The following is a 13386-nucleotide window of genomic DNA, read 5'->3' as shown; positions in this document are numbered from 1 at the left end:
CAAACTTTTTCGATTCTCGCCACTCTTCCTGAATCCAGGTTTTCCCAAGGTGCCCTATGTCAAATTCTAACAAGTACACTTTGCGAAATAGCGAATAATTTTTTTTTTTTTTTAAATTAAAGGGTTAGGTAAAAATAAATAAAACACGTATTTAAGATCACAAAAAAAGTAAATGAACAAATTCAACTAATTATCATTAGTGGAATGGATGAGCTTGTTGATCAACGCACATTTTCTCAAATCTTGGAATCAAACTGGATACAGCCACCCTCATTTCCTTCTCCACATTGATTTTCAGACAATACTTGGTTTGTATCACAGCGACCTCTGAAAATCCAGCTTCACACAAATAAGAAGTCTTAAATAGAATTAAAATTCTTTGAGCTTTTTAACTCAGCAGGGGATATTCATCTTTTACTGATATCCAAAATTCAGTTAATTCCATGCTGCTAAATTTTGTTTTCAAAGTATTGTCGCAAGACAACTCAACGATTCTCTTCTTCTGCAGCACTGGCATTAAATGGATCTTGAATCCATGCAAATTTATCGATATTATTTTGAAAATATTTCTCAAACCAGGTGTGACAAGGTGTGATAAGCTGTGATAAGTGTTCTTCAAAAATGGATTTCATATCTTGAGAGAAATTAACTCCATTGGAGGTCAAAAACTCCTGCAAACAAGGGGAAACATTCTTTGCCTCCGTCTTCATTCATTTTCCTTTTCCATAGTTTTAGTTTTTTTTATAAAAGCAGAAATTTTCTCAATTGACTTTAAAAGGTGCATGTCGCATCCCTGCAGGGAGAGATTCAGAGCATTCATCTTTTCAAAAATATCACATAAGCATGCTAGTTTTACCAAAAAATCTTCATTCACAAAATTTTCGATATACTTGTGGTCTTCCTCTTTAAGAAAAATATAAATTTCCTGTCGCAGTTCAAACGTACGAGACAAAACATTACGACGAGAGAGCCATCGCGAAGTGCTGTAGTACAACAAAGACATGTGCTCAGATCCCATATCCTCAAAAAACCTTGCCTTCAACGGCTGAGTTTTTATAAAGTTTACTACATTCACTACATATTCTAAGGCCTGGTTCAATGTAGGACTCAGATATTTTGATGCAAGTGTTTCCCTGTGAATAACTCAATGGGTCCGCAGTGCATCAGGGGCTTTGCTTCAAATAAGTGCCTGCAGTCCTCCATAACAGTCGAACATAGAACGAGCACCATCAGTGAACGTACTTAGTCCACTTCAAATTATTTTCGGATATAAAAGTATCAAGGATCTCGAACATCTTGAGCCTTAGTTCCAGCAGTGATACTTTTACAAAAGAGAAGGTCTTCTACAATGTTATTACCATCTATGAACGGTACATAGCAAATCAAGTGAGCATCATTATTATCATCTGTGGCCTCATCCAGCTGCAACCCAAATTCCTTTCCTTTTATTTTTTAAATTAATTGAACATTGAGGTCCTCCGCTGTGCTGTATTCTGCGACTGATGGTGTTATTGGACAAAGGCACTTTTGAAAGCAGCTACCCAGCAGACTCACTGATCATAATGTTCACCATATCTATAGCAGCCAGTAGAATGAGTTCTGCGATGGTATGAGGCTGCTTATATTTTGCGTTCTATGTGCCACCTTATAAGATGCTAGCAAAGCATTGCTTAGTATTGATGCCTGCTTATAAAAACTACCTTTTCTTTATTTAACTCTTAACTTTCTGGTAAAGTAGTCACGAGATGTACTAACCATGCGGGGATGATTGGTTTCTAAATGGCATTTCAACTTACTTGGTAGCATGCACTCTGGTGTCAAAACTGTCATACACAGTACACACTGTGGCCTCCCTTCACCACTGACTTCTGTCGACGTAAAACCAAAGTCCAAATAACTGTCATCAGATTTTTGATATTTACGCTTCTTCACACTCTTGCCACTATTTGACTGTGTGCCCTCTTTATTTTCTCTCTCACAACGCTTTTTAATGTTTAGTAAAAACTGATCCATTTTTAAAAATACATACGAGAAGAAATACTTCAAAAACTTCACTTGACTAAATCACAACAATATTCAGTTGATACAATCTCCGAAAACTAATTCAACACTAAGACCACGTGAAACCAACAGCTATTTTTATATGAACACAAAGTACCGAGAAACTACTAAAACAATCGAGAAATTAATTATTGTAGAGCGCCATCTAGTAACCATTTGTAGAGGCTTCTGCAAACAGTTGTTACTGAGTGAGTTACTGGTTTGCACCAGTCCGCTAGATATCGCATCCTATCACATTGAATTGAAAATGGAAATAAAATTATGAAAATTTTGTAATCGCAGCGCCCTGGGGAGCTACAGCTTCCTCACAGGGGTGCCACGGCACACACTTTGGGAACCACTGACATAATTGGCATGAACAATAAGTTAGGATCGTGAGCAGATATTTGATTTTACTCATTGGATTGCTTCATGGAATTTAGCTAATCCATACCTTCTACCAGAAATTTCACTAGTCTTGTAAGGACTTAGTGAAACTTCTCTCATTCTATATTTTATAAGTATTATCTTGAGTTCCTTTGGATTTCAAGTTTGAGCCACTTTATTTATATTGTCTCATTGAAATACCTGATAAATGATGGATGTTATAAACATCATGTTTATACAGCATTACCAGGAACACCAACCATCACACAAATTTACAAAAAACTAACTAACTTCAATGGAAGAATTTTTGGGGGACATTAGAGAAGGCAGCTGGCACAATGAAAAAGGAAAAGTTGGTCCTTGTTTAAGATCTAAACAGCAGAGTAGGAAATGATTACCTGATACATAGAAATGTTTTGGGAAAATTTGAAGAAAAAGTGCAAAGCTAATAATAATGTTAAATGTCTGCTGGATTTCTGTTCAAGACATGGGTTAGTTATAACACCATGTTCTAACATAAAAATGTGCACAAATTCACATGGAGAGAGGATGCAAGAAATAAGAAAAGTCTCATTGACTATGTTATAGTTGTTAGCACTGTTTTCCCACTTGTTCAAGACACAGTAGTATACAGATGATTTGAAATAGGAAGTGATCACTATCTTGTTTTGAGCAGATTAAAATTGAATTCCATATCGAAAAAGAAGAGTATGTTAGAAAGCTGTAAAACGAATCAAAGTTGAGCAGCTTTCAGAGGCAAACTACACAAAAAGACTGAAATACACAAACATCGTTAAAGAAAAAATGAAAGAGTTTGAAAACAAGAACCAAACATAGAAGATTCATGGGCAAATCCTGAAGAAAACATTGATTGATTCAGCCAGAGAGAGATATGCGGTGAGGTCATCTGTAAGGATGGAAAAATCAGAATTCAATGGCTGGGCTCAGGAAGTTAAAGAGGCAATCAAGGAAAAGAAGAAAGTTTATCAAAAGTTCGGCAAGTAAGTCAGTGTGTGTGTGTGTGTGTGCTCTTAGAGAATTGAGAGAAAAATGTAAGAAAATGAAGCACTGTGTAAAACTAGCTAAACAGAAGTTGTGGGAAAACTGGTAAGAACATAGAAAATAAATATCAGAAAGGTGGCAAAATATTCTGGAGGCTATTGAAAATGCTTAGAAATGGAGGGAAAAAATACTGTAAAAGGAACCTGAGATGATAAAGGTGACATGAAAACTGAAGATAAAAATATTCTACATGTCTGGAATAATTATGTTGGAAGACTGCTAAATGAAACAAGCAGTGTCATCATGATGGTAGAAAATTCCCAACAGGAATGTAGTCAGGAATACATTACATATCATACTTGAAGTAGAAAAAGTCATCAAAAACCTGAAATGTGGAAAGGCAACTGGAGTAGATAAAAGTCTAATAGAAATGCTAATAGGTAATTTTTATGGATGGGTACTATGAGAGAGTAGAGTTCTCTCATAGTACCCATATATTAAAAAAGGGAAATAAAACTGAATATGAGAATTACAGAGGTAATTCCCTACTGATGTTTCTGGTAAGATTTATGCAAGTATACTTGAGAAATGACTAAGAACAATTGTGAAAGGGGAGGTTGGTGAAAAACAAGCTATATTCAGGCCAAATAGAGGTTGTCAAGATCAGATTTTCACTTTAAGAGAAATAGTTAAGAAATCTTGGGAATATAACAAGGATTTGTTATTTAAATTTTGTTGATCTGGAAAAGGCATATGACAAGGTGCAAAAAGGAAATCTCTTCAAAACAGTACAGTTATATGTTGTATAGGGCATTATATCGAGCAACACATAGTCTCTATTTAAGCTGTTAAGTTAGTAGTTAGAATTGGAGTATCTCCACTGTTATTCATTATCTATATAGATCACATTATGAAGGAAAGTGGTGTTAGATCTGATGTCAAAATTGGCAATGTTAATCTTAGCTCTCTACTTTACGCAATATTATATTCCTAAATAAATCCACAACAAAACAGCAGGATTCCCTGTCAAATTGAATAACTGTTCTAATAAATTTAGAAAATCATCAATAAAAACATAAAAGCCAGTGAAAATAGGCAGAAACATTGAATTGAAAACTTTAACTCTATCCTGAATGGTGAACCTATAGAACAAGTAAAAAATTTCAGCTACTTAAGGCAGAGTTTTACTGAAGATGGCAAAGTAAATATTTAAATAGACAACAGAATTAGTAAAGCTGGTATGCTAGGAAATCAGCTGAATAAATTTATATGGAATAAGAAAGAAATTAGTCAAAACACTAAATTAGCTGTGTACAAGACAGTGTTCAAACCAATTTTAACTTATGAGTCTGAGAGCTGGGTTAGAAATAAAACATGAGAGTTCTGAGAAAGATTAATGGAGCGAACAGATGGCATCAATGGCAGTATCACATTAAAAATGAAAATATTAGGAAAGAACTTGCCATTGTTAGTAGAGCTAATCTCAGGTGGTATGGCCACTTAAACAGAATGGGAGAGGAGAGATTAGCAAAATAAGTGTTCTTTGTCAGGTTGGCAGGAAAATCACCCAGAAGAAGAAGAAGACGACCAAGATGTAGATTGATTGATTGATACAGTAAAAAGCACTCTAAAAGACAAATGTAAGATCTGATAATGTTGTAGTCTTGACAGATAATAGATTAATTGGGAGGAGAATTGTTGATTGGAAGTTAGTAATGGTGTGACTTTCATGTAATACTACCATAATATCCTGTATATCAGGAATTTGATGAGCAATAGGTATCTTCACTTTATTATAATGAAATAGATTAATGTCTGGTATAGTATTAGAAAGATGGTGGGAATTATCTTGTATTCTGGTTTGGTAGATGGACAATTTGCATTAGCTAGTACTAACTGTGGATACCTCAGCAATTCGAGAGTCATTTCAATGAGATGGGGAAATATGCCTTAATTTTTTTTGCCAAAATGAACAGTACAGCCATTTTAAATGCTCTTCCTTTATTGACACAGCAGTGCATAAATGTATTTACATTGTGAAGAGGCTTTACTGAATTCTTTATACCCGACAGTTCTAATTACCTGAATGATCCCTATCTGTTGAATTTTTCAAGGGATTCTATCTTGACAACTCAATTTCTCAACCTTCGCCTTTTAGACTATTGTATCTGGGGAGCACATTAAAACTATTAGCACTTGAAATGACCAACCAGTGATAGAGAAAGAGAGAGAACCATGGGGATATTGTTGTGGAGTGTAGGAATGCATTTCCATGTTAAGGCAGAAAATTTGATCATCATCACAAGTGCTATTGATATACATGCATTAAAACTTTAAGTGGAAAATCAATTATCTTAAGATAGTATTAAAATATTTTATAACTTCTATTTTGGAAATGGTATGCTTTTCTTTACGATTGCAACTTGCCACACGAATTAGAAAGTAGACATTGCCTGCTTTCTAATTAGTGTGGCAAGACCATATATAAAATTTTTTGCTCAAAATAACTCCAGAAACTGACATTTGAAATATTCCTCCTAGGATGTCTTATTTATTTTCTTTTTTATTTTATTTTTTTTTCTCTCTCTAATTCATAATACCGTGCTCTTTATAACATCACATTGCCAAATTGAGAGATTTATTATTTTGTTTGTACATTTCATTTGAAATTTTCTTCTGCTTTGCTTATTACATATCTATAATATAATCGCTTACACTGAAGATGACTGCAAAGCCTGGTCTAAAATTCTGTAAGCAATAATTTTTGTAAGTTAACTCTGTAACATGTTTACATTTGCCATATTCAGTACATATATTAATGTATTACATTGATTTTATATATCTGTTCAGAAATTCTGTCATTAAGGAAATTGGGATGCTCAAGCATAGTTAAGTTGTTTAAATGCAAACCTCATTTTATCACTTTCATTTCTAGACCTGTTATTAGATTTAAAAAAAGAAAAAGAATGAAAAAATACAAATTCTGCTTAATTAGATAAAATTTGCTCAACATGAAATGTTTCCATGTAGACTGTTTAAAATTACCAATAGGTTCAATTTGTGGAGAAGATATGCAGTCTATCAATGTAGGTTCACCCTCTAACTGGCACCAGATTCTACGGTGTTGGCCACCTTCAGCTGCGAAGTCCAGATGTATACCATGGGAGAGAGCATCTGATGAAAAAAAGCTTTTTTCTTCTTCTAATAGCAGCATTTTATCTCCCCATCTACAAACAAAAGAACAAAATAATCACAAGACATCCAGCAGATCTGGTATAAGTTTTATATTTTTTTTATTTAAATATATTTATCTAGAGTTAGCTCAATTTGTATTTTTTATAATTTTTCTCCATATTATTAGTTGTTTTACAAGATGATGAAAAGATGTGGAGACAAGATAGTGTTTCTTAACTGCATGGCCTTGCCAGCTATATACTATTCCTAGTGTAATAATTTCTAAAATACATTGACATTATGTAAAAGTAGCTTTTACCCCATTCCTCCAACCACAAGATCCTGAGATTTTACATCCTCCTCAGCCAGCATGCCCACGATCTCTTGTCATATCTTTGTAGACCATCCCTCCATCCTACTCTTTGTCAACCTTTCCTTCTCTTGATATCCACTCATTGCTCAATTTTGTCCACCTTTCATCTTCAATCTAACATGACCAGCTCATATCCATTTACATGCTTTAAAACATTTATGATGTCTTCTAATTCTAGTATTTCTTATACTGTCCTATTTTGTTATGTGGAGCATTCTTCTCTCCAAGCCGCTTTGGACTATATGCAACCAATCTTCCTGTTTTTTAGACTTTAACTGTCTCAGTGCTTAAGGGTCAAAGCTGTATAACTGAGAGGAGACCTCCACATAGCCTTTAAAGGAATGCGGAGAACCGACCAGGGCTTCTGACCTAATGTCCAATCCTCACCTTCTCGTGGTGCACCCTGTTGGGTATCTACCTGGGTACTGAACAAACGAGGATGGGCTGGCAATTTGGGATTTAGCCGACCAAATTGTATTCTTATTGGCTTAAACCAATATATAAAATGATGGTACAACATGACAAAATTTCATGCCGGTTGGGGCGTAGCCCGGTTAAACAAGGCCCCCGTTGTTTTCACCAGGGAACCAGGGCGAACAGCGAAAAGTCAGCTACTGGAACAAATCTGAAAACACACCCAAACTCAGCATCACCAGAGTTAAAGATCGGTACTATCAACATAAGAAGCCTGAATGGCAAAGAAATGGAGCTAGCTGAGGATTTAGATAAGTACCAGATTGACATAATAGGGTTGCTGAAACAAAAAAGACAAAAACTTGTGAGATCTTTCTGAGCAATAAATACAAAATCTTATATTCAGGCAATGAAAATCAAGGAAAAGGAGTAGCCATAGTATTCAACACTAAATACGAGGCTAATCTTCTTGAATGGCAGGCAGTCTCAAGTAGAGTGATGTGGGCAAATATAAGAATGGGGAACTGGACAATGAGACTTATTTGTGCCTATAGTCCCACAGAAGGTTCTACTAAGGTAGAAGTGCAGGAAATTTTTGGGGATCTAAATAGCAGAGTAGGAAGTAATTGTCAGACATACAAAAATATTTTGGGAAAATTTGGAGAAAAGAGCAAAGCTAGTAATAATGGCAAATATCTGTTGGATTTCTGCTCAGGACATGGACTGGTTATTACTAACACCATGTTCCAACATAAAAATGTGCACAAATTCACATGGAGAGAAGAGGCAAGGAATAAGAAAAGTCTCATTGGCTATGTTATTGTTGATAGTGATGTTTTCTCCCCGGTGCAGGACACCAGAGCGTACAGAGGATTTGAAATCGGAAGTGATCACTATTTAGTCTTGAGCAGGATAAAATTGAATTTCATATCGAAAAGAATGATATGTAAGAAAGTTTTAAAGTGAATAAAAGTTCAGCAGCTGTTAGATGTGAACTGTAGACTAAAATACACAAAGATTATTGAAGAAAAAATGAAAGAGTTTAAAAACAAGAACCAAACCTCGAAGAAAACCCTGATTGATTCAGCCAGAGAGGCATGTGATGAGATTGTGTGCAAGGATAGAAAAATCAGAACTCCATGGTGGACAAATGAAGTTAAAGAGGCATTGAAGGAAAAGAAGAAAGCATATCAAAATTTCCTGGCAAATAAGTCAGCTTTTGCTCTTAGAGAATACAGAGACAAATGTAAGAAAGCTAAACAAAAGTCATGGGAGGATTTTGGCAAGAACATAGAAAATAGATATCAAGAAGGTGGTAAAATATTCTGGAGGTTGTTGAAGAAGCTTAGAAATGGAGGAAAGAGTGCTGTAAAAGGAGTTAGAGATGATAAAGGTGACATGAAATCAGGAGAAAAAGATATCCTTGAAGTATGGAGTAATTACTTCGAAAAATTGCTAGAAACAAGCAGTGATAGCACAGTGGTAAAATACACTCAACAGGCATACAGTCAGGAATACATATCCATACTCGAAGTACAAAAAATCATCAAAGGCTTGAAATGTGGAAAGGCAGCAGGAGTAGATGATATTCAACCAGAAATGCTGAAGTATGGTATAAGTCTTACAGTGGCTGCACTTCAATGTCTGGATAGAGGGACGAATTCCTGATGATTGGAGTAGAGCGCTCAGAGTACCTATATAGAAAAAAAGAAATAAAATTGAATGTGAGAATTATAGAGGTATTTCCCTATTGAGTGTTCTGGGCAAGATTTATGCCAGTATACTTAAGAAACAGTTGAGAAGAATTATGGAAGAAAAGCTTGGTGAAGAACAAGCTGGATTCAAGCCAAATAGAGACTGTCAGAATCAGATCTTCACTTTACGACAAATAGTTGAGAAAGCATGGGAATATAACAAAGATCTGTATTTAAGTTTTGTCGATCTAGAAAATGCATATTACAAGGTGCCAAGAGAGAGAAGCTATTCAATACGCTACAGTTATATGGTGTCAATTAGGCATTATATCAAGCAGTACTTAGTCTTTATTTGAGTTGTAAGTCAGCAGTGGTATTAAAAGTGGTATTAAACATGATATCAGAATTGGAGATGTTAATGTCAGCTCTTTGCTTTATGCAGACGATGTTTTACTTCTAAATAAATCTGGTACAAGTTTGCATGATTCTCTGAGTAAATTGAATAACTGTTGTAATAGATATGGTATGAAGGTCAGCAATAAAAAGACAATGAAAATAGGTAGAATCGTTAAAAATGTTAACTGTGTTTTGAAAGGAGAACCGGTGGAACAAGTAAAACATTTCAGCTACTTAGGCACAATTTTTAGTAAATATGGTAAATTAAATATGGAAATAGACAACAGAATCAACAAAGCTCGTATGGTAGGAAGTCGATTGAATAAATTCATGTGGAATAAGAAAGAAATTAGTCAGAACACTAAAAGTTAGCTGTATACAAGACAGTGTTCAAACCAGTTTTAACTTATGGATCTGAGAGCTGGGTCAGAAGTAAAACACTTGACCAAAGACTAGAGATTGCAGGTATGAGAGTCCTGAGAAAGATTAGAGGCATGAACAGATGGCATCAATGGCAATATCATATTAAAAACGAGGATATTAGTAAATAACTTGACATTGTGAGCATTCAGGAATGGGTTAGCAGAGCTAATCTCAGGTGGTATGGTTCACTTAAACAGAATGGGCGAGGAAAGATTAGCAAAACAAGTGTTCTCTGCCAGGTTGGTAGGAAAACGACCCAGAGGAAGACCAAGATATAGGTGGATTGATATGGTACAAAGTGCCTTAGATGATAGAAATATAAGATCTGATAATGTTGGAGTCTTGACAAGTAACAGACTGATTTGGAAGAAAATTGTAGATAGGAAGTTAGTGATGATGTAAATTTTTCATGTAGTACTATCATATCCTGTACACCAGGGGTGGCCAACCTTTTAATGTTCATGCGTCAGTTTTTTTCATTTTTTAGTTAAGATGCACCATACAAACTTATACCACTTTTCAGGCCTTTTAAAATATGGTTATATGGATATATTTAATGCATAAAATGATTTATTATATATATGGTAATATAGACACTTTTAGCAGTTTTAAATAAAAGGATTTCATATAAAGACAAGATAAACATTAATTATATTATTCAGACTTCTGAAATTGCTTTGCTTTTGCTAAGCTTGTAATGTTTGGAGTTAAATCAGTTACAAAAAGCATCAAACAGTTTTTCAAATTTGAATCAGTCAGTTGCGACCGTAGTTTGTTCTTAATCATTTTCATTCATGAAAATGCTTGTTTGCATCTGTATGTAGTTCCAAAACGACTGATATAACTCTGAGCAAATTTTCTCAGGTCTGGAAAATGTTCACAGGGCAACGATCGCCAGAAATTAATTATATCAGAAGCATCTGGGGGTGATGGAAGTTCATTAAAGTTCATTTTCAATAAAGAATTGGTTTCGAGATCAATAAGTTCCATTTATATGTTACTAGGCATAGTCAGATTTTTTGTTCAGTAAGCGAAAAGGGATTTATAAATACAAGTATGCAGTATTTTTCGACAAAATTGCTAAAACGACTGTTAAAGGATTGCAATAATCTGAGTTTCTCAGTATATTCTGTAAAGTTGCCGTTATCTTCAACAGATTCACTATGTTCTTTTAAATGTGGAAATTGACTTAAATCTCTGTTTTCTAACTGGGAGATGGACAGTTTTAATTTAATTTTGAATGCACTGGTGTCATTTACTAAGCTGGGATACAATTTGTTCTTGCCCTGCAGTTTCAAATTTGGATCATTGAGGTGGCTGTAACATCAACTAAAAATGCTAATCAAATAGCCATTTCTCATCATCACACAACAGGGCTTTTTCCTCGGGCAGCACATCCTTCTCTTCCAGAAAATTATGAAGACTTTCTTTCCACTTCCAAAATTTACTGAGAACGTGTCCTTTAGAAAGCCGCAGTTCACAATATTCTGAATTCTCTTCTATTTAACCCTCTTGCTCTAATTTTATTCACACACACACACACACACACACACACACACACACACACACACACACACACTTTACAACTGGTATCATACCATGCTTCAAATTTAGAGTTTTTCCACACAGAGATTCTTCATGTATAATACAGTGATACTTTAGTAGAGAACGACCTAAAAACCTTTCAAGTAAAGTTACAGTCCCAGAAACTCTACCTACCACTGACGGTGCTCCATCAGTGCAAACACTGATGAGCTTACTAGAATCTAGTTGTTGATTTTCTAGACATGACTTTACTTTGTCAAATATGTCTGGCCCTCTGGTTTTTCCATGAAGTGACTCAATACCGATAAGTTCTTCAAAGATGTTAAAATTACCATCAATTCCTCTTATAAAAATGCTTAATTGGGCTACATCACATATGTCAGCGGATTCGTCCAAGGCTAAAGAAAAGGTCTTTCAATTGCTAGTAACACATAGGAAAGTTCTTCGATATGTCTTGTAATTGTTTGCTTGGACAGAGCAATTTGGTTTACTTTTCTTATCACCAAGACATTTTGCAAATTTTTCGAGACAAGCTTAACAACTTCCTCTCCATCAGAGAAAGGCTTGTGTTTTTTAGCCAACACAAAGGTAATTTCATAAGATGCCTCCAGCATTGCCACACTTTCACAACTTCGTTTCACAAATATATTTTGTCTCTTTTTTATTTCTTCCTTTTTCTTAACCACATATTCTTTCTGCAACTCAGACCCAGGAACTAACTTCAGTTTTTCTTCTAATTCAGCTTGATGTTTTCTATAGTGTCTGTTAAGATCATGTCTTCTGTTATCTGAGAGAGTGCTTTCACAAACAATGCACAATTGTTTTCCTGAAGTACCCACAATAAATTTCCCACAGTTCATTAAACTGGCACTTGCTATCACCTTCTGTTTTTCTTCTGCTCATTTTCTTTTGCAAAGTAATGGGTAACTGACAGTAAAAAAATTATTTCAAAAAGTAAAGCTTATTATTAAATAATTTATTTAAATTATTTTATTGCTTTAAACATTAACATTCAAAAACAGTTCTACAAGTTTTAGATAAGATTCCTGTTTTCATGAAGGCCAACAGTTCTATAAGTTTAAAAATCATATATTTTTTTCATAGAGAGTTTTCGTCTCTCTCTTGTAATATATTATGTCCAATGAAATACGAGATCGCTTGCTGCCATAAAACAGTCGATCAGCTGGCCATCACACACACAACCCAAACATCCTCATTACGAAAGCTTTGCTGATGATCAGTTAAATTTTAGGAATAAACCTACTATACGTAAATAAAAAGGAAAGATATTGTATAAAAAAAAACATAAAAACACACACATACAAATACATCGAATAATTGCAGGTTTTAGTAATCAGCAAATTAGGGGAGAGGGCAAGAACTTGACATACGTGTTCAAAATGAAAACATTTATTTTTAAATTTACAGAACTTGGGGTGCTTAAGGGTCAAAGCTGTATAACTGAGAGGAGACCTCCACATAGCCTTTAAAGGAATGCGGAGAACCGACCAGGGCTTCTAACCTAATGTCCAATCCTCACCTTCTCGTGGTGCACCCTGTTGGGTATCTACTTTGATACTGAACGGACGAGGATGGGCTGTCAATTTGGGATTTAGCCGACCAAATTGTATTCTTATTGGTTAAACCAAAATATAGAATGATGGTACAACATGACAAAATTTCATGCCGGCTGGGGCGTCGCCCGGTTAAACAAGGCCCCCGTTGTTTTCGCCAGGGAACCAGGGCGAACAGCGAAAAGTCAGCTACTGGAACAAATCTGAAAATAAACCCCAACTCAACATCACCAGGGTTAAAGATCGGTACTATCAACGTAAGAAGCCTGAATGGCAAAGAAATGGAGCTAGCTGAGGAATTAGATAAGTACCAGATCGACATAATAGGGGTGACTGAAACAAAAAAGACCAAAACTGGTGAGAT

At 35.1% G+C, this 13386-nt stretch overlaps 1 protein-coding gene across 1 annotated transcript in view; it reads left to right on the top strand.

The window, feature by feature from the left end:
* The window catches only part of LOC150109383 (uncharacterized), a 139943-nt gene that overhangs the window by 114612 nt on the left and 11945 nt on the right, over positions 1 to 13386 (top strand). Inside the window, exon 9 of the mRNA XM_090402269.1 lies at positions 6481 to 6702. Within this exon, the coding sequence (XP_090258395.1) occupies positions 6481 to 6702 (222 nt within the window). The remainder of the gene's footprint in view (positions 1 to 6480; positions 6703 to 13386) is intronic.

Source organism: Typopeltis vanoorti, chromosome 2, assembly GCF_054136105.1.
Source record: "Typopeltis vanoorti isolate ZY-2024b chromosome 2, IOZ_Tvanoo_1.0, whole genome shotgun sequence".
Taxonomy (NCBI): Eukaryota; Metazoa; Arthropoda; class Arachnida; order Uropygi; family Thelyphonidae; genus Typopeltis; species Typopeltis vanoorti.
Note: the sequence above shows the minus strand (reverse complement) of the source record. Positions and strands in the feature narration are given on the sequence as shown.